This window comes from Manacus candei, unplaced genomic scaffold, assembly GCF_025592945.1.
Source record: "Manacus candei isolate 608988 ecotype Guabito, Panama unplaced genomic scaffold, ASM2559294v1 h1tg000057l, whole genome shotgun sequence".
Taxonomy (NCBI): Eukaryota; Metazoa; Chordata; class Aves; order Passeriformes; family Pipridae; genus Manacus; species Manacus candei.
In genome coordinates this window covers 4,750,516-4,768,446 of record NW_026138105.1, presented here as the reverse complement: position 1 = coordinate 4,768,446, position 17,931 = coordinate 4,750,516, and the positions used below count along the sequence as shown (strand labels likewise).

The 17,931-nt window shown below is 41.4% G+C and overlaps 1 protein-coding gene across 11 annotated transcripts in view; it reads left to right on the top strand.

Moving 5' to 3' along the window:
• SULF2 (sulfatase 2) overlaps positions 1-17,931 on the top strand; it is a 117,024-nt gene that overhangs the window by 84,104 nt on the left and 14,989 nt on the right. For all 11 annotated transcript variants that reach the window (XM_051802757.1, XM_051802749.1, XM_051802758.1 and 8 more), the window contains 6 exons: positions 132-282; positions 2,162-2,337; positions 4,064-4,192; positions 5,167-5,223; positions 5,900-6,029; positions 15,246-15,453. In XM_051802757.1, the coding sequence (XP_051658717.1) occupies positions 132-282; positions 2,162-2,337; positions 4,064-4,192; positions 5,167-5,223; positions 5,900-6,029; positions 15,246-15,453 (851 nt within the window). The remainder of the gene's footprint in view (positions 1-131; positions 283-2,161; positions 2,338-4,063; positions 4,193-5,166; positions 5,224-5,899; positions 6,030-15,245; positions 15,454-17,931) is intronic.

Sequence of the window (17,931 nt, the reverse complement as noted above, 5' to 3'; positions counted from 1 at the left end):
CTATTATTTTCTTGTGCACCTCAGAGATTAAGTCCTATGGTGTTGATCAAATAGAAATTACTAATATTCATTACTATGGCTTTTTTTTTTCTACTTGGCTAAAGCATTCTGTTTTTCTCTCTGTTCCTTAGCACTCCCAGTTATAACTATGCCCCAAACCCAGACAAGCACTGGATCATGAGGTACACTGGTCCCATGAAGCCCATACACATGGAGTTCACTAACATGCTGCAGAGAAAGCGCCTGCAGACACTCATGTCTGTGGATGACTCCATGGAGATGGTAAGATCACCAGTGCCCTTTTTTGGTTTTTTTTTTCTAAACAGGTGCTTGTTTCTTGAGTTCAGCTCTACCTTGTCCTGTAGATGAAGGTAAGGGAGAAAGGAGGAGGAGGACTGCATCAGTTTTCTAATTTTGGTTCTTTATTCCATGTATCAGGATCCTCATCTCCTAAAGACAGGTACCATGAGGTGGTTGATGTGAGCTGATTTGTTGCCACAGAGCTACTGCTGAGTGAGGGGAAGAGAAAGGGATCTCCTTAAAAAAAATATATCATATGTCCTAAAAATGTGCCTTCTGATAGAGGAAAATCATCCTACAATCTGTTGGAAGTAAATACCTAAATGTGTGCTTGTTCTGATCCTGTAACACTGAATTTCTGAGAGAAGAAAACAACAGGAGCAAAAAGTGATGTTACAGAAGTCCTAACTCTGTAATGATGGAATGATCTCATGGTAAACTCAGCCCAGGATGTTAAATGTTGGAAATAAATAAATAAATATATAAGTTGGTACATTAAAAAATTTAATTAAGTCTGCATTAGGTAACAATGAGATCTCTTAATGCAGACTGAGTGTCTTCAACAGAAATGTCTGAATTCACTAAGACCTAAGAGTGGTTTTCCAGATTTAAAAGGCAGATTTAAAGGAGTTGCAATTTACTGCTTATCTCTTGGCATCCTTATTCAAAAATGGTAGAATATAAAATAAGTGGAATGCTGTAAAGCAAAGATGAGATTATATGGGTGGCATTGCATAAATTTGTTACTGATGTCTTATAATTACTGGTTCAGGCAAGTATGATCTCTGTCTCATGTTAATGAACCTGTTCAGATTACCAGCATTAGGGAGATTGGTGATTTTACTACAGTGTTTGGATTTTATATTCAGTAAAATGGTTTCACTCTGGGTGATTAACTGCAGGCAAAATCAGTTAGGTTGTTTTTTAGTTCTAGTTACCAAGTTAGCCTGACCTTTTCCACTGAATTATATGTGTCTGATAGTCTTTCAAAACTAAAAAGAAAAAACAACCAAGTACCTCACACAGAACAACAAAACCACCACAACCACACACAAACAAACAAAAAAACGCAAACGAAACAACCCGGAAAAGAAGCAAAAATAAACCCCCAAACCAAGAACATCAGAGTTTGTTTTCTTCTGTGCTGATGGGTTCTGGGTGTGTGTGAGGCACTGCCTTGGTGGTACCTCACCACCTTCCTGCCTTTGCAAGGCAAAGCATCACATAAAAATTGATCTTTGGTGCTCAAGAGGATACATTTCACATAAAGATGCTCCTGTAAATCTATAGGAGCAACCACAGAGTTAAATCTCATCTTAATTCTCCATATTGAGAGAGTATGACTGGATGTTATTTATCTGGAAGGTATTGTGCAAATATTCTGCATAATGGGGACTCATTTATCCAAAGGCAAGATCACTGAGTGTTGCTTAAACACGTGTGAGATTTCAAATGCTGTCATTTTATTGAAATTGTTTTCTGCAGGAAAAAGATAAAGGTCGAGAGAAAATTTCAGAAATGGCACCTTGAAACTCTTATCTCTGTTACTGTGTGTATTTAGCACTATCTTGCCAGCTCTTATGCAAAATGCTGAACCCAAACACTTGAGAGTGGCACGCTAATGTGTTCTACCTTAAAAGAGAAAACACAAGTGTGCCTTGCAGTAGCCACCATATTCAGCCAGTAAAATTAAGATGTGATTATGGGTTATTCAGAGAAGTGGTTCATTGTGCTAACTCAGTGCCAACCTGGGCTGTTGTAATTTATTTGTTACTCACAGGCAGAAAATGATAGCCGGTATTCCACATGGATACGAATTTCATGTTTTGTTTTGCCTTTTTTTTTTTGTTTTTTTCCCCAGATTTACAACACGTTGGTTGAAACAGGAGAACTGGACAACACGTACCTGATATACACAGCAGACCATGGTTATCATATTGGGCAGTTTGGGCTGGTGAAAGGGAAGTCCATGCCCTACGAGTTCGATATCAGGGTTCCCTTCTACGTCCGAGGTCCCAACGTCGAGGCCGGGTCCTTGTAAGTTCTTGGCTGCTGTGGGTGTGCATGTGCAGGGACCTGAAGAGTGGAGGCACGAAGTTCTGCCCATCCTGACTGAATTCCAGCTCATCTTTGGCAGAAAAATATGCCTGCTCCCAAAGCAGAGCTGACAGCACGTGCTGGTGCAACAAAGTCAAGGCCATTCCTTTTTTTTTGCTTGCATGGGTGTGCAGCACAAGCCACTCCTCTTTTGAAATATGTCCATTCTTTTATGGAAGGATTATACAAATTATACAAAATTATGCATGTAACTATGTAGTTTCCAAGTTAAAAAAATATGTTGTGTCATGTTCACCGCCACAGTAGATAATTATTGCTGAACATCAGAGTCACTTGTTTCAGCTTATAAGGAATAGTTCATATGTTATCATGCACAGAAGGTTCTTTTTGGTTTATTCTTTGAGACTACATGACTAGGACTGTTGGATGCAGTGTGCAGAGTGTGCCTGTTAATTAAAATGGTAGCTTTGATCAGCTAAGAAATTATGTAAATACACTTTCTAAGCAATTATTTCAAATAGCAAATATTTGCACTTAAGTAATGATTTTGGACAGTGCCATAATTTACTGCCTTGTCTTTATATCAGTGTGCATGTTTTAGCATAATTAACACACAGTCTTCCACACAAAATTCTTTTTTTTGCTGCAGATGGATCTAGTGTGTAAAACAATAACAAATAATTATTAAAAAAAAAATCTCATTCTGTATACTGGTTAAATTCATTGCTTCACATTCTCTGTAGGCACAAAAATGTTAAATTCTGTAGATATTGCAGTGTCCCTGGTTTGTTTTCAGCAGTTATGCATATGAAAAAAAAGCAACATTGCTTCCCTAAAAAGCAGGGAGGGATTCCTCAGTTGGAATTAAACACGTGACCTCAGCACTGAAGGAGTTTTATCTGCAGCAGCCCTAGAATTTCAAGTGAGCTGAAACAGCCTTCTAAGAACAGGCTCTCTTTCCCTTTGGCTGCAGTTCTTGGCCTTCCTGGAGAGGGAATGCTGTTATGGCCCAAGTGGACTGAGCTGGTGTTTCTGCAACATGTAGTGCCAGAGACCAGCCACGTTATGTCTGCTCTAGTTCAAGGATCTTTACACCCAGACACCCATAATAGCTGTGAAATCTTCCCACTGAATTTCATTTTTCAGAGACTTCTGAAGATGAAAGAATAGGAAGAACAGGATAAAATAGCTTGGAGGGGAGAGTATTTCAGAAAATAAATTGATCTTCCCTCTCAGCCTGATTTTTTTCTCTAAATGGTGGAACATCAATCATGCGTGTTTTGTGTGAACCTTATGTTTTTCCTGCAGAGTAATTGTCATGACTCCCTTTTGATACCAACAAAATTTTAATGGCAGTCACTGTAGCAAGTCATTACTAAGCTCTCATTTCTAATACCAAATATACTACATCATAATTATTAGTAATTAAAATCAAATTAGGTACATCAATTTAATTCATCATCCGTGCTCTTGTCAGTGCCTGTTTGCTCACTCACTCAAAAATGTAGTAATTTTTAAATAGTGTCTCATTAATTAGTGTGAATTTAGCAGCTTCCTTCTGTCCTGAATTTTTTGAGCTCGTGTTCTGCACTGCCATGTATAGCAGCCCATCTGGTCCCATCCTTCCTTTGTTTGAGCAGAGCTGGAGTTGCCTTGGTATCATTACATGGACTTTAAACTGGATTCTCCTTTATGTTCTTTACAGGAATCCTCACATCGTGCTGAATATTGATCTCGCACCTACGATTCTGGATATTGCTGGGTTGGATATTCCCTCTGACATGGATGGTAAATCCATCCTAAAGCTGCTGGATTCAGAGAGACCAGTAAATAGGTAAGGACTGGAGGTGTGTGTGGAAACATGTATGTGTTTGTGCAACAGGCTGAACAAGTGTTCAGCAGCATGCACCAAATTTAAAGGAAAATATAATAAAATTACCACCTATAGGATTACATCATTCACTGGGAAGTCTGGAGACTAGTTGACCCACTTCAGTTATTTTCATTTTGGCATATTTTCATTTTCATGTAGTAGATGTATGGCATATATGGCATCTCTATATACATCTCCATATACTAAATATAGTCTGTGTAGAAGAGAGGGCTACATGTGAAATCTTTACCTATGTGAGTTATAGATTTTCATTGTCTCTGTGGCATCATTTGTAGCAAAGCTACAAATTTCACTTTGGATGAATTGTAGAATAATTGAATTGAAAGGGTTGGTTGCATATCAGACTGTAATATAAAGACAGGCTAGAACTCAAAACTGCAGTTATTATTTAAGACTTTCCATCAGTAGTTTCATTGGAAAAAGGCTGAGGAAGAGGATTAGACTGGATGCTTGCTAGAGAAGATCAGCAGAGAAAGGGAAGGAGATTTATTTGCTTTACAAGTAGTTGAGTGGAGGGAGAAGGGGAAAGGAGCAGCTGCTTTAGAATAGGCTACTTGGTGGGTAGTGTGAAGGTTAAGAACCCAAACTTGAGTCGTGAAATCCGGATTTAATTTGTGATCCTTTGTGATGGAGGACGATTCAGTTAATCCACTGTGCCTTAAATATGCTTATGTTGAAGAAATTGTACTCTCTGAACCTGTTGTGGATTTTTGTCCCTGTGGGAAAAATCTGTCCTGTGTTTGCTCATGGTTTGCACTGGAGAGGCATGTGTGCCTGCTTCCCAGAGCTGGATGTCCCTTGTGCAGTGACATGACTTGTTTCTCACTGGAACTGGGGATGGGAGAGAACACTGGGGCACAGCTTGGTTACTGGGTTTGTGGGAGTTGCTTCTTCCTCTCCTCGTTTCCTCCTAGGTTCCACTTAAAGAAAAAGATGAAGGTGTGGAGGGACTCGTTCCTTGTGGAAAGAGGGTAAGGAAGGTGTTAATCACAAAGCCCAGTTTTTTAAATAGAAGGACACTGAGTAGCTAAAGCCAAAGCAGCACTCTGCCACAGTCTAAAGCCATTTAGCTGTGCCAGCAGGGACATGGCTGCAGCCTTGCCTGATGGCACTGATTGGAGGGGATGTATGGCCTTTGCCTACAGCCTGTATAAATGTGCTCTTGGGGTGGGGGGAAGGGAGTTTGCTTGCATTGGGAGATGGAAAGGCATCCCATTTTGCTGTCAGCTGCTGCCCTCCCCACCCTCCTGCTTGTATCATGGGAGTATGAACAACCCTCCTCTGCGAGTTCACCTGCGCCCCTGCCTCAATACATCAGTGGGGGCACGAGGGGTTTGCAGAGTGCAGCCCTGTAGGATGAGGAGGATGTGGTCTCCTTATATTGACTGTTGGCACTGCCTGCCAGTCAGACATGGAACACAGTGTTGATTTTGTGTGTTTTTGTACGCCTCCTGAGAGCATGACATGAGTAACCTGTGTGTTTATCAGAGAGGCCGAGTGCTTGTTTCTGCTGGACTATGAAGTTTTGGCTACCAGTGTTGCTCTGGACTTGGAAAATAACATACTCCTCTGAGTCTTTTCAACGAACTGCATTTCTATCTTGGAATTAATATTAAAGGAAAAATAAATATTATTCTTTTTCCCCAGTAAACTGCTGCATAAGAGGGAGAATGAGAAGGTAGATGCCCAAGAAGAAAACTTTCTACCCAAATACCAGCGTGTGAAAGACCTCTGTCAGCGAGCTGAGTATCAAACAGCTTGTGAACAGCTTGGCCAGGTAGGGCACTGTCCCCCTGACTGAAAGTAAGCAGTTGTAGTTAGGCTGAGCTTAACACCTTCACTGTGGCAATGTCCTTCACCACATCGTCCCTGCCAGCTTATGGATCAAATGGCTCTGTGGCCTTTGCTCAAAACCATATTACAGCATTTATGAGAGTGACTGTCAGGCAGGAAATTCTGATTCAGGTGTTCTGCATTGATTTCAGGTGGTCAAGAGAACCACCTAGGCTGTTTCAACATTCTGTTCCCCAAATAGAATGTGGTTTGGGCTTCATTAGTGATGAGGAGCTACAATGTACCTGACAGATTGGCCTTCTCCAAATACATATAGTTTGCTTTGCTTTGAATTCTCGATTTAATTCATTTTGTTGATGTTGTTATTTGGAATTACATGTAATAATGGGAAGCTAACATTCTGTTAACTCAATATATCTCTCCTCTGAGCAAAAATAGACTGGGAAAACACACATGCAATTATGACTGGAGGCAGTCCGGGATATGGGCATAAAGCTCATTGATTTTGTGTCATTTCTCTTGTTGCATAACTGTTCTGGGCAGATAGGAAAATATGTTCACTTTAGATCCACGTTACGTAGGAGAAATTCAGGGGAAAAAACTCTGGAGTGGTATCAATATGTGGTCTTAAAATGCACAGGAGAGGATTTTGGAAATTATGAGAGCAGTGCAAAGGCAAAGCACAGCTGACTCCATGGATAGAGTTCCCCACTCCTGGAGGAATTCTCCTCCTCTGGAAACACAGCAGAATTGACTCTGTGCCACTGCTCTCATCCAGGTGTGGGTCCCAGTGCCCCTTCCAAGGAGTGTGACACATTCTGCTGTGGACAGAGTGGGGAAGGTCAGTGGGTCCACATGTTACCCTGTCAGTTCTTAGGCTGGCATTGCCTCATCTCCTGGCAGCTCAGAGGGCTCCCAGGATGAGTCAGGCTGTGGGACATCTGTCCATGCAGGCACAGTCTGAATGGGTCACCAACACTACAGTCAGGAATGGACTGCTGAGGCTACAGGAGTTCATTTTTTACTGTCAGAGACCAGACTTCCTTCTTCTGGCTCTACTGATCATGTAGTTCAGTGTACCTGTGAAATGAGCCCATTGTTACTTAGGTGTTTGGATCCAATTCACATGTATAACAATTTTCCAGGTGCTCTTTTCTTCCTATGTCCTGTTCTTCCTAGAAATACTAAACTTGAATATTACATGCAATAGTTTATTGTCATCAGATGTCTCGAGCTGCAGTTTTAGCTGTGTGGGAGCAATTCATTGTTTTATGACTTTGAAATGTTATTTGAGGAACTGGGGGAAAAGTTACTGTTTCTGCTACAACATCATTCAGTAAGTAGTACAGGGAAATACAGCTTTTCTTTTTCCATCAGTACTGTCTTTTTGAAAGCTGTTTCAACTTCCTCCTTTTGTCTTTGTCTTCCCAAATATTTTGAACGTTACTGTAAGAACAGAGGGGAAGAGAGACTTTCCAAACCCGTGTTGTCACTGAATCTGTCACTTTGCATAAGGTAACTTAGCTGTGTTCAGGCTTTCTTACTCTAATTACCACATGTCTCAGTTGTGGAAGAAAGGGGGAAGGCCCTGTAATGTCTACACACATTCACAGGCTTACGTTTTCTTTCATGGGAGATAAAATATCTCTGACCTCTTTAAGAAGCGGGTATAAAACGTCAACTCTGCAGTCAGAATTGCCAATAAATTCTGAGGTAAAGATGTGCTAATAAGAGGTGTGTGTGCTGCATCCTCGTTGTCAGGAGACAGAGGGGAGAAGAGTTGTTCTGAGCAGTTCAGTCAGACGTAATTGGAAGTGATGGGATGAAATTGAGCAAAAAAGAAATTTACGTTGGACATCAGGAAAAATTGCCAAACAATCAGGTCGATTAAAGTCTGTGAAGGGCTCTCAAGGGAGTCTCAATCCATCTCACCCTTGCTCTAGAGAGAATGTCCTAGTAGTCTGTCTAGACAATAGGAGCAGTGGGAGAAGAATGTGCTTATTTGAGGATAAACTGTGCCTAAAGATGGGTGCACCCAGAAATCTTTTCGGAGTGAAGCAAGACTAACCTCTCAGATGACAAATGGGTGTTGTCTGTTTGCTGGTGCTGCTCACAGCTCTGCACAGTAAGTAGAACAAGCCCAAATTAATAACATGCCACTACCCTGGGGGAGTTCATGGTATGCAGATACAGTGGTTCTTTAGCAGATGTCTCCTCATCCTGCAGCACTCTGTTTAGTGGTATCGGGAGTGCTCAGTACAAAAAGGGAATTTTCACATCCTGATGCAAAGATGAAGAGAAGTCTGGGTCAGAATTAGCTGAAAGCTTGCTGAAGTCATTGGGATTCTTTCTTTTGACTTAAACAAGATTGGGGGACCTGCTGTTTGGTGCACAGAGGAACCTGAGCAGCCCCAGGGAACGTGAGGTGTGAGCAGGAGTCAAGGAGCGCAAACGGAGGACAAAGACTGAGGAGGAGAGTGAAGGACAAGAGAAAAGGACAGAGTTTAAAGTAAAGGAGAGGTAAAGAAAGCTTTGAATGTGAAGTGGAGAATTTGAAATTCTGCTTTGTGAGTGTGCAAGGTTGTGAATACAGTTCTGTTGCCACAAAATGATCTTCCTTTGCAAATCTCTGTCGCCCTCCTTAACTTATAATCGTTTTGGTAAGAGAGCACCAGCATCACGGAGAGGAGGCTATTCAGACTGTTTAAAACCTTGTTTCCCAGTCCATTATGTGGAATTTTTTTGGCAACAGTAATGTATGTAAATTCTCCTGAGTGCAATGGGAGTCTGTGTGTTGCCATGTTGTCTTTTTCACTTAGTGGGGTTTGGTCTGTGTTAGTTATTTGCATCCAACAAAGGGTGACTGTAGACTCAGATGAAGGAGCAGTTCAGCATTTATATTCAAGGATTTAAAAGAGATGAGCTCTTCCCACATGAAATAAAAAACATTTATCCTGGTACCTAATGGCTTCCACACAGATTTTTCTCTTCAGCCTAGTTTGGCCTTTCATTCTAAACTGATTGGTGAGTGGAAGCTGACCCACTTTTATCTGGCAGTCTGCGTTAATGTGCTTTTGTGGAAGCCAATTATGATATCACCATTGCTCAGTAGAGTACTCCCAGCAACTCCACAGTATCATAACAACAGCTGCACAAAATCTCCCTCTGAGTAATTTGCCAACTTTGTGCACATTTGATAAACATGCAATACCTGCAGCAGTGCTGGTTGCTGTAGGGAATCTGTGTTGTGCTTGTAAAAAAAAAACCCCAAATTAAAAGATAGTGATTTTGTCTTTAGCTGGACCTGGTGTAGTACAGTAATATTGCCAACTCATAAAGAAAAATAGTTGTGTGAATTGACATCATTTCCTTTTCAAATACTTTTTATTTTCAGAGCTTTATTTATGTGCAAATCTGATACAAGTAGAATTTGCTTTTAAATAAAATAAAAATATCATTTTATGTGGCAGTTTTCACAGGAGAACATTCAAAACACAAACATGGGCACTGTGTTTCCTTCAGATGTTCTGCAAGTGAAAGCTTTGGCACACAGTCTTCCCTCCAATCGCTTTGTGCTTTGCCAGGATCCTCAAGGGATATTCTCTTTTGTAACTGGCCTGAAGATACCAAAAACAGGTCACTGATGTGCTTGGTCCCCCCAGTTCTCTCCCATCCCAGTGGGGAAAACTCTTGTGATGGGTGTGTGCCTTCCTCAGCAGCTCACAAGTGGCCCCTCTAGATCATATTCCTGCCACCACAATCATGACTGGCCATTGTTTAGTGCCAAGGGAGCAGCAAGATAAAAAAATTGCTTGTATATTCTCTATATTCTCCTTTTCCCAAGACCACTTGGACTTACCTCAACCTGGCCTAGGAAACAGTGTCAGGTTTTATAAGGAATTTCTTTAAAAACTGGGAAGAAAACTTTTGATCTGTCTGTCTGTTGTGGTTGTCTGGTTCTTTCGTAGCTAGCAGAGATATCCTGAGGTTAGTAAAGAATTCAGGTTCTGTTGATAAGAGAAGTGTATCAAGCCAGCTAGAGCCCAGATAACTTTAATAGCTCTTTTGGCAGATCCCTGGAGTTCCTGAATTTCAGCACAAGTTGCACGAGATCAGCAACTTTCAGAATCAAGTTCCTAATCTGTGATTGCAACAAGAAATGACTTGCTGATAACTTCATACGCTAAAAATTTTATCAGCCCTCAGACTGATAAAATTAAGAGGCAACAAACCATGAAAATTAAAATAATGGTGATTTATTAAGGCTGTTATCTGAGGATTGTATTCCTCATCAGGAACAGTAATTAACAAAACTGTTTTCCTCCTTCAGCTAGCAATAGCATGTAATGATTTCCAGGGGCTATTTTACTTACAGGATTTTTTTACTTGTTGCTTCACAAACCCAAGAAATTTGTGTTTCTTATTAAAGGAGATTTTTTTAACTCCTTGTCATTGCAGGGGTGGTTGTTGTAAGCAGCTTGCTAAAATCAATACCAACATTTAATAAAACCCCCCCAAATTTTCAAATATCCTGATAGGAGTAGCAATGTACTTTAGTTCAAAAGAAAAGGAGCTGGAGGTCAGGAGATTGGCTACAGACTCAGTGTGGGACCTCAGATAAATCAATTCCCCTTTTGATGCTGCTTTTTCCTCCAGCACTAATGTAATTTCTGCTAAGGCTGCACTCACTCCTCAGCTTCTGCAGTGCCTAACACAGCAGCTGGGACCATTTGATACCACAATCCAATTATTATATTAATAATAAATGAATGACATAATTGCAATCTTAAAATTAGCTGGATACCTGCTTTTTTCATTTGCCAGCTAGCTGTAATTGTCCCACCTGCCTCACTTCAGCTACAGTTTGTGGTACTAAAAAGCCCTCAAAATATTCTGTCAATAAATTGTTCATCCATCTTATAATTCCAAGGTTTGAGGGATATGTGGTGTGTGACAACTGAAATTGAGCTGGGAGTTCAGAGGTCCAAATCTCCAAAAATCATGAGTCAATGTAATGAAATGAGGTCCTGTTGGAATGAAGACCAGGCAGTGCTGTTTGTGTACTGATGACATGAAATGGAAAAGCCACACTCATCCTTTGCCAGTGGATGAATGGGGAGGAGGTGCAGGGAGAAAGGGGGAACCCAACAAAAAAGTTTTAAATAATTAGAAAATAATACCATTTGGGAAGAATTGAGGAACTGGGCATATTCAGTCAAAAGAATAGTTGAGAAGAGTGGAGTCTGTCTGCCTGAACCTAAGAGAGGTAGAGAAGATGGGAGCTAATTATTTTAAAGTCAACAAGAGCAGAGTAGTGATGTTTGTGAGACAAACAATGGGAAATTCAAGTTGTCTGTTCCCTGAACCCTGTCCCACCTGAGCAGCAGGACAAGCTGCCAGCAAAAGCAGCAGAACTACCTCTTGTAGAGTGAGAGTGTCTCTCTGGATTTTGCTGTTTTGTCCTCATTACCCCAGTGAAAAATAACACAAGGAGCAAACCACAGGAAAGGAGAAGAGCTAACTAAACTGTCACTGTGCTCTCTCAGACAAGGAAATAAATGTACCCTGACTACTCATGAATCAGTTTAGACTGCAAGTCAGAATATTTCTAACCATTAAAGCAGTTTGTCTGTAGCTCACCATCTAATGTGGCAGCAACATTGGGTTCAGAAAGCTTCTGCATAAATTAAACACGACAGATATTACTGAAGTGTTTTTTTTTTCTCAGGGTGCTGGCAAAGACAGAAGATTTTATTATCCTGTACAAATGTTGATTCCTAGAGCCCATATTGGTGAAACTGTTAGAGAGCCTTGCTGGCAGCTCACTGATCAGGCTGTTTCACTTTTTACTTCTCTGTGAAAAGGAATGGAATCTCTTTTACTTAACAAAAAGAGGAGCTGATGAGACACAGCATGAGGAATTAGGGTTCAGCTCTGGAAGCTGGGTGTTTCAATGGGATATTTTCTTAGCAAGGCTTGTGTGATCAGCCCTTTCCCCCCCAGAAAGCAGTGTCAATTGAGAGAGACTCACTGAGGGGAAACGAGTGAATTGTAGGAAAAAATTCCTGTAGTCATGGCTATTTATTTCTGATTTGGGCCTCAGATAATGACTTTGAATTTACATCTGTGATTGCTGTAGTGGTAAGAAAGCACTGATGCACTATAGTGCAAAAACCACTTCATGGCATTGAAGGCTGGGAAGGAAATAACAGGTTTTTAACACATGGAAAAACACAACATGTCTTTTTCTGCTAAGGGATCATGTGCATGTTCAAGGTGAATGAGGGGAACAAGGGAACAAGGCACCTGTTCAATCTACAACTGCTACCATTAAGATTCACATTTCATACATAGTGGAGTCCTAATTTACTCTTGGGTACATGTAGCAGGTAGTTTGGGCTGGAGGGGAGAACACACCTTACAAACTGTGGGTTTGGGGTTTGGTTTTTTTTGCCTTTGCAGTGTACATTTGAACAAGATTTCTGCTCACCACCACCAGCTTCTCCATTAAACTAAAACTCAGACTCTTCTGCTTTGCAAGCAAAGGGCTGGGCAGCATCAGTGGGGTAGGGGATGGAGCAGAAGTGTCAGAACAAGCCCAGCACAGCTGGTGGCAGAAAGCAGGAACTCAGCAAGGAACTTGGCCTGCCTGGGGGTGGTGGGAAACCTCCAGCTGGAACAGCCTCAGTGTTTAAATGAGGTGTCTAGAACGTTTTGCACAATGTGAGCTCGATGGACTTCAGGACATATTGCAAAAGCCATTTATTTGGTGGCTGTTCTGACAGGCCTTGCAGGGGGAAAGAAAGGCTCTTCCTTTGGAATTTTGATATGAGCTGGGGTGAAGATTGTAGGGCAGTCTGGGTTTTCCACTGACTCTTGACTGGTGTTAACCTCCCCTCCCTTTCAAGTGTTATGAGCTATAGAACTTGATTTAGGAACACATCATTTGCCCTAATGAAGAAAACACCTGAACAGTTTGGTGCAGTGAACTGAGGGGACTTTGTTTTCTTGACTGGTTGGGTTAATAATCCACTATTTATAAATAATTGTGTTTTGCTGCTGGATAATAGTTATCATGTGTACCTGTGAGCCAAAGTATCTCTGGGGCACCCTGAAGTTCTTCATATAGAGATTTTATTACGTAAGTGATTATTTCTTGAGAAATATTTTAGTTGCTGCCAGGGTTTGATCACAGAATCAGAATGGTTCATGTTGGAAGGGACCACACTGTTGAATCTCAGACACATTCTCACATATGCCCAGATCTATTTTGGGGGAAAAAAGTAAAAGCTTGAGACTTTCCTTTTTTTTTCCCCTCCCCTGCATGTGTTCAATGTTTTTCTTCTAAAGTAATTTATGTAGCTCTGCACTGCAGTCATTCAGCAGTGGGCCTGTTCATGCATACAATGTACCCTTCCAGCAAAGCCTTTAAGATGTTTTCACTGTAGCATAAAAGCTGCATTGGAAAGATTTAAACTGCACCAAAAATTAAAGGATTTTTTTTTTTCTGGTTCACCTGGAGGGGAGAAATGAGCATCACTTTCTTGACAAGAGATGAAAGAAATAGAGAAAAAATATTTTTGGGCCACACATCAGAGCACTTGCTTGCAGTAATTCCCATCATGGCATTTGACTTGCCTTCTGTTGAATCCTCATTTTTCATGCATTAGACACCTATGGCACAGAGCTCTACTGAGCAGAAAATGCAGTTTGTGTGTATATTTTCAAAAATGAAGTTGAGATTAATTGAAGTGGGAAACAGCAACAAACATTTTTACATCTCTCTTTGTTGTGAAAGGAACCTCTGCTTATTGTAGTGAAATAACTTTTGGTTCAAACCTCAGTCTGTGCATCAGTCAGTGTTAGGCATTTATAAAATTAAGAGAGCAGTGGGTAAATGTGTAGTGCTCTAGTTGGGGACAGTCATGCAGAGGTGTCTGATTCAAATGTCTTATTCTCAGTGTCTCTCCTTGATTTCCTGTGATTCCTTGTGCTGAAAGTGAAGCCAGGTTTATATGCATCAGTGCAAGGCTTGGAAGCTGTTTTCCTTCTGTCCTTTTGTTTGGAAGATTCTCAATATTGCAGTGAGTCCTGGAGGCACAGACTTGGGATTTTGTAATAGGAAAAAGGAGGAACTCTTCTCAAGACTCAACAAGAAGCTGAAATGTTTTGGAGAGACTCCATTTAAAGCAGTAGCAGCTGCTACTACAAGGTTGTTGGGGTTTTTTTTTGTATCTTGAAGCCTCTGTATTTGGTAGAGTGTTGGTAAATTAAGGAGTGGGTGAAATCATTTTGGGAAGTGGGTAGAACTTCTGTGCCAGGTTGAAGGCAGCTGAGCTGCCTTGCCCTCAGTGCAGCTCTGACAGCAGCACAGAGGGAACTGTGAGCAAGTTACTTCAGGTTTTGAGTAACAAAGGGTGTTGGAGATAAAAGAGATGAGATTTTCCTCTAGTTTGAGTGCAAGAGGGAGAGGATTCTCAACTTCAGAGGCATCCAGTGCAGCTCAGCATTGCCAGTCTAGCCCAAGGGTGTTGAATGGGAAGAGCTATTATGAGAAACGCCCAAGATGGAGATAAACTTGTCCAACTACAGACTTCCACAGATGCTCTGAGCCTTTTAAAGGTCAGTTAAGAGAAACAGGCACTTCTGCAAGGCAATCCTGGAGAACACTCCATGCCTGGAGGTGTTCAAACCCAGGCTGGATGGGGCTCTGAGCAACCTGGCCTAGTGGAAGGTGTCCCTGCCCATAGCAATGGGGTTGGAACAAGATGGTCTTTAAGGTCCCTTCCAACCCAAACCATTCCATGATTCTATCTGGAGAGCTTCCACAAAGTTGAAGGTTTTGGTCCCACTGAGTTGTGGGTTATAAATATAATGAGATGATCAGGATTCTTGGTTTATGCCACAGTTCTGCTTCTGAAAGTTGTCGCTCGTCACCTCCGTGTCTTTAGCTGTAGTATTGATTTTGTTATGAAACTTCCATTGTTCTACCTCCAAGAAACAAAATGAGAAACAAATGTGAGGGTGTTCCAAAGAGTTCCTGGTCTGTCTGAAAATGGAAGATTACAAAAACTCTGGTCTGGTAGTAGGTGACAGTTGAGCCCCAGTTTGCTACAACAAGGAATATCTGATAGATTGCTAGAGTTGGCCATTAGAGCACAGCTGGGACAGAGTTTCAGTGACCAAATTTTTCTTGCAGAAATGGCAGTGTGTGGAAGATGCCAGTGGAAAGCTCAAGCTGCACAAGTGCAAGGGAATGGCCAACTTGGCAGCTGCAGGGAACCGCAAAGGCACCTCCAACCTTCTGCCCAAGTATTACAGCAGGAACAGGGAGGAGTGCAACTGTGAGGAGAATGAATACAAGCTGAGCCACGTTGGACAAAGGAAGAAACTCTTCTCCAAGAAAAGTAAGTGAACCCACTGCGTGTTCTGTCTCTGCCTTGGGGAGCTGTTAGAGGTTTGTTCCCTGACGGGCACAGTCGGCCTCGCTTTCCTGGGCATTCTGGCAGTGTGCTTCCTGGGCATCCTGTCTGTGGAGCAGTGGGCCTCGTGGTGGACAATCAGACTTGAAAATAGTTCTGTCTGTAGGAAGAATGTTTTGTTCTGGGAAATGCAGTGCACACACTGAAGGGGCAAATTGCACGTGGTTATTTAGGCCATGGAACATGAACAGTGTTCTGCAGCAAATACTCCAGTTTTCAGTAGCTACTGCAATGTTTGGAGGTGCTGCTGCAGTAATTTATTTTTAATAAGGATGTGTGTGCTTTGTTACAGAAGCTGCTTGCTTCTGACATCCTTTCCTTGTGCTCAGTCAGCAGAGACAAGGCTGACTTTTAACCAGAGATAACCAGAGATAACGACCAAAGGGGATGACTGTGTTTCTAGTTCCCTTGGCACAGATCAGGTGCTTTCTTTAGAAAGTCCATTTTACTGGCCTTACTCAGACTAACACATATATTTGAAGTATATAGCCTAATTATAGATTAGAGGCAAATGGAAGCACAGAATTATTAGTGACTTGTAACGTTTCTTTCGTCTCACTCCACAAATACAGAGCCTTAATTATTTAGCACATTAGTCTTTCTATATAATGACCTGGCACAAACTTCAAACAGAGAGTTTAAATTGATTTTCTCCCATTATATTTGCTTTGCAAGCTGATTAGTAGCTACTAAGCTAATTTTTACTTGAAAAAAAAATTACTGGTTCCAGGGTGAAATTACTCAACTATACTTGATGTTTAAATATGTGGCACAGCAGATTATCTAGTGTTATTTAAACACTGGAACTTGCACTTAATTGACTACTTCCTTTTTTAAAGTCCCAGAGAAGAAAGTTCAGTCCTGGGGATTCAAATAACAGGTGAAGATTGAAGGCACTTAAATGAGAAGAGGAAAACAATTTAAGTGAAGGCAACATAATGCTATCTGATAGCACTTAACACTCACTTAAGTACTTTCCCTCAGTGCTTTTCTAAACATTACCTAATTTCCACAACATCCAAAGGAGGTGGTTAAGTGCATAATTACCTTCAGTTTATGTGTGTAGAGAGGTTGAGGTAAAAGCAGTGAAAGTTGCTCCCTCTAGCAGAGGAATCAGAATGGGGTTTTTTCCTGTGTTCTGCTCAGAAGGGGCAGAGTTTTTACACTTCAGCTCCCTCTCCTCGTTGGACCTTAAGGCATAAACTTGAGCAGCTCAAGATAGGATCTTGCCAGTTACGTTGCCATTGCCTGTGTCTTAAGTAAAATAATTGTCTCTCCCTCTGCCCACATCCTGTGCTCTGCAGGGCAGAGGTGAACTTGGACCTGTTGGCAGAGACTCTTTGGTTTGCTCTTGGCTATTCTTTCCCATTCACTCACCTGATCTATCACACCCCAAATGCAAATGAGCACAAAGCAGTGCAAGTCAAGGTTTTCCAAACATCTTAGTTGGAAAGCTGGATTGTGTATAGTAAGAGGGGGACCTGGGTACTCCTGATGTGTATTTGGATTTTTATGTTCTGTTTCCATGAGACTTTGGGGTAAAGTGCAGTCTGTGCTGGGTTGTTCAGTTCTTAGGGAACCTTTGGGGTTAGTTACTCAGAATTTGGTGAGTGCATGAGATTATCCTGCAGCCCTGTTTGAATGCCAGTAAATTCATCAGACTGAACAAGTGCTAAATAGAAAATAGACATTTCAGACTGGACTGGGGTCATGTCCTCATGAATGCTGCAGTTCCCAGCAGTAGCGTGGCTTTGGAGGAAATGCCCTGACCACCCCCTGCCTCCTGTTGAGTGCAGCAGAGATTTGCAGAGGGCAGTTTGGGAGGATTCTAATCTACAGACACGTGCAGAAATCCAGGTTGGATGCCCTGCACGTGTGGTGCCTCCAGCATGTTGCAAACCCTAATGGGGTACAAGGATTGGCCTTTTCAGAAAGATTAAACCCACTTATGTATAGTGAGAACAAGTGGTCTAAAAGGCCAGATTAAATGGCTGACAGAGGGGGTGGAGCACCAAATGTTTTGATAAAATAATTCCTTTCTAATTGCTCGTTTTCAGGTGTAGCAGTGCTTTTAGCAGGCATCAAGTGTCTTTTTAAATTGAGTCAGGTCAGTTTTAAAATGGGATCATGTCATGTATGTGCCATTTGGGCTGCCTAAAAAATGCATCATTTGCCCACAAAGCTTTTAAGTGCCAAAAACACATAAGCATTAATATTTGGTGTGTCTGAGTTTGGTGTCAGGAATGTTTGAATTTTTGCATACGTTTTCTTCAGCGTGTTTTTATTCTTGTAAGAAAGATGAAACAGAGCTTTGCAGTAGGTAGAAAGTTTAAAGTACCAGTGAGCTCTTAAAATCTTTGGCTGTTTTGTGGTCTGCTGTGTTCTTATTGCTGTGGATTTGAT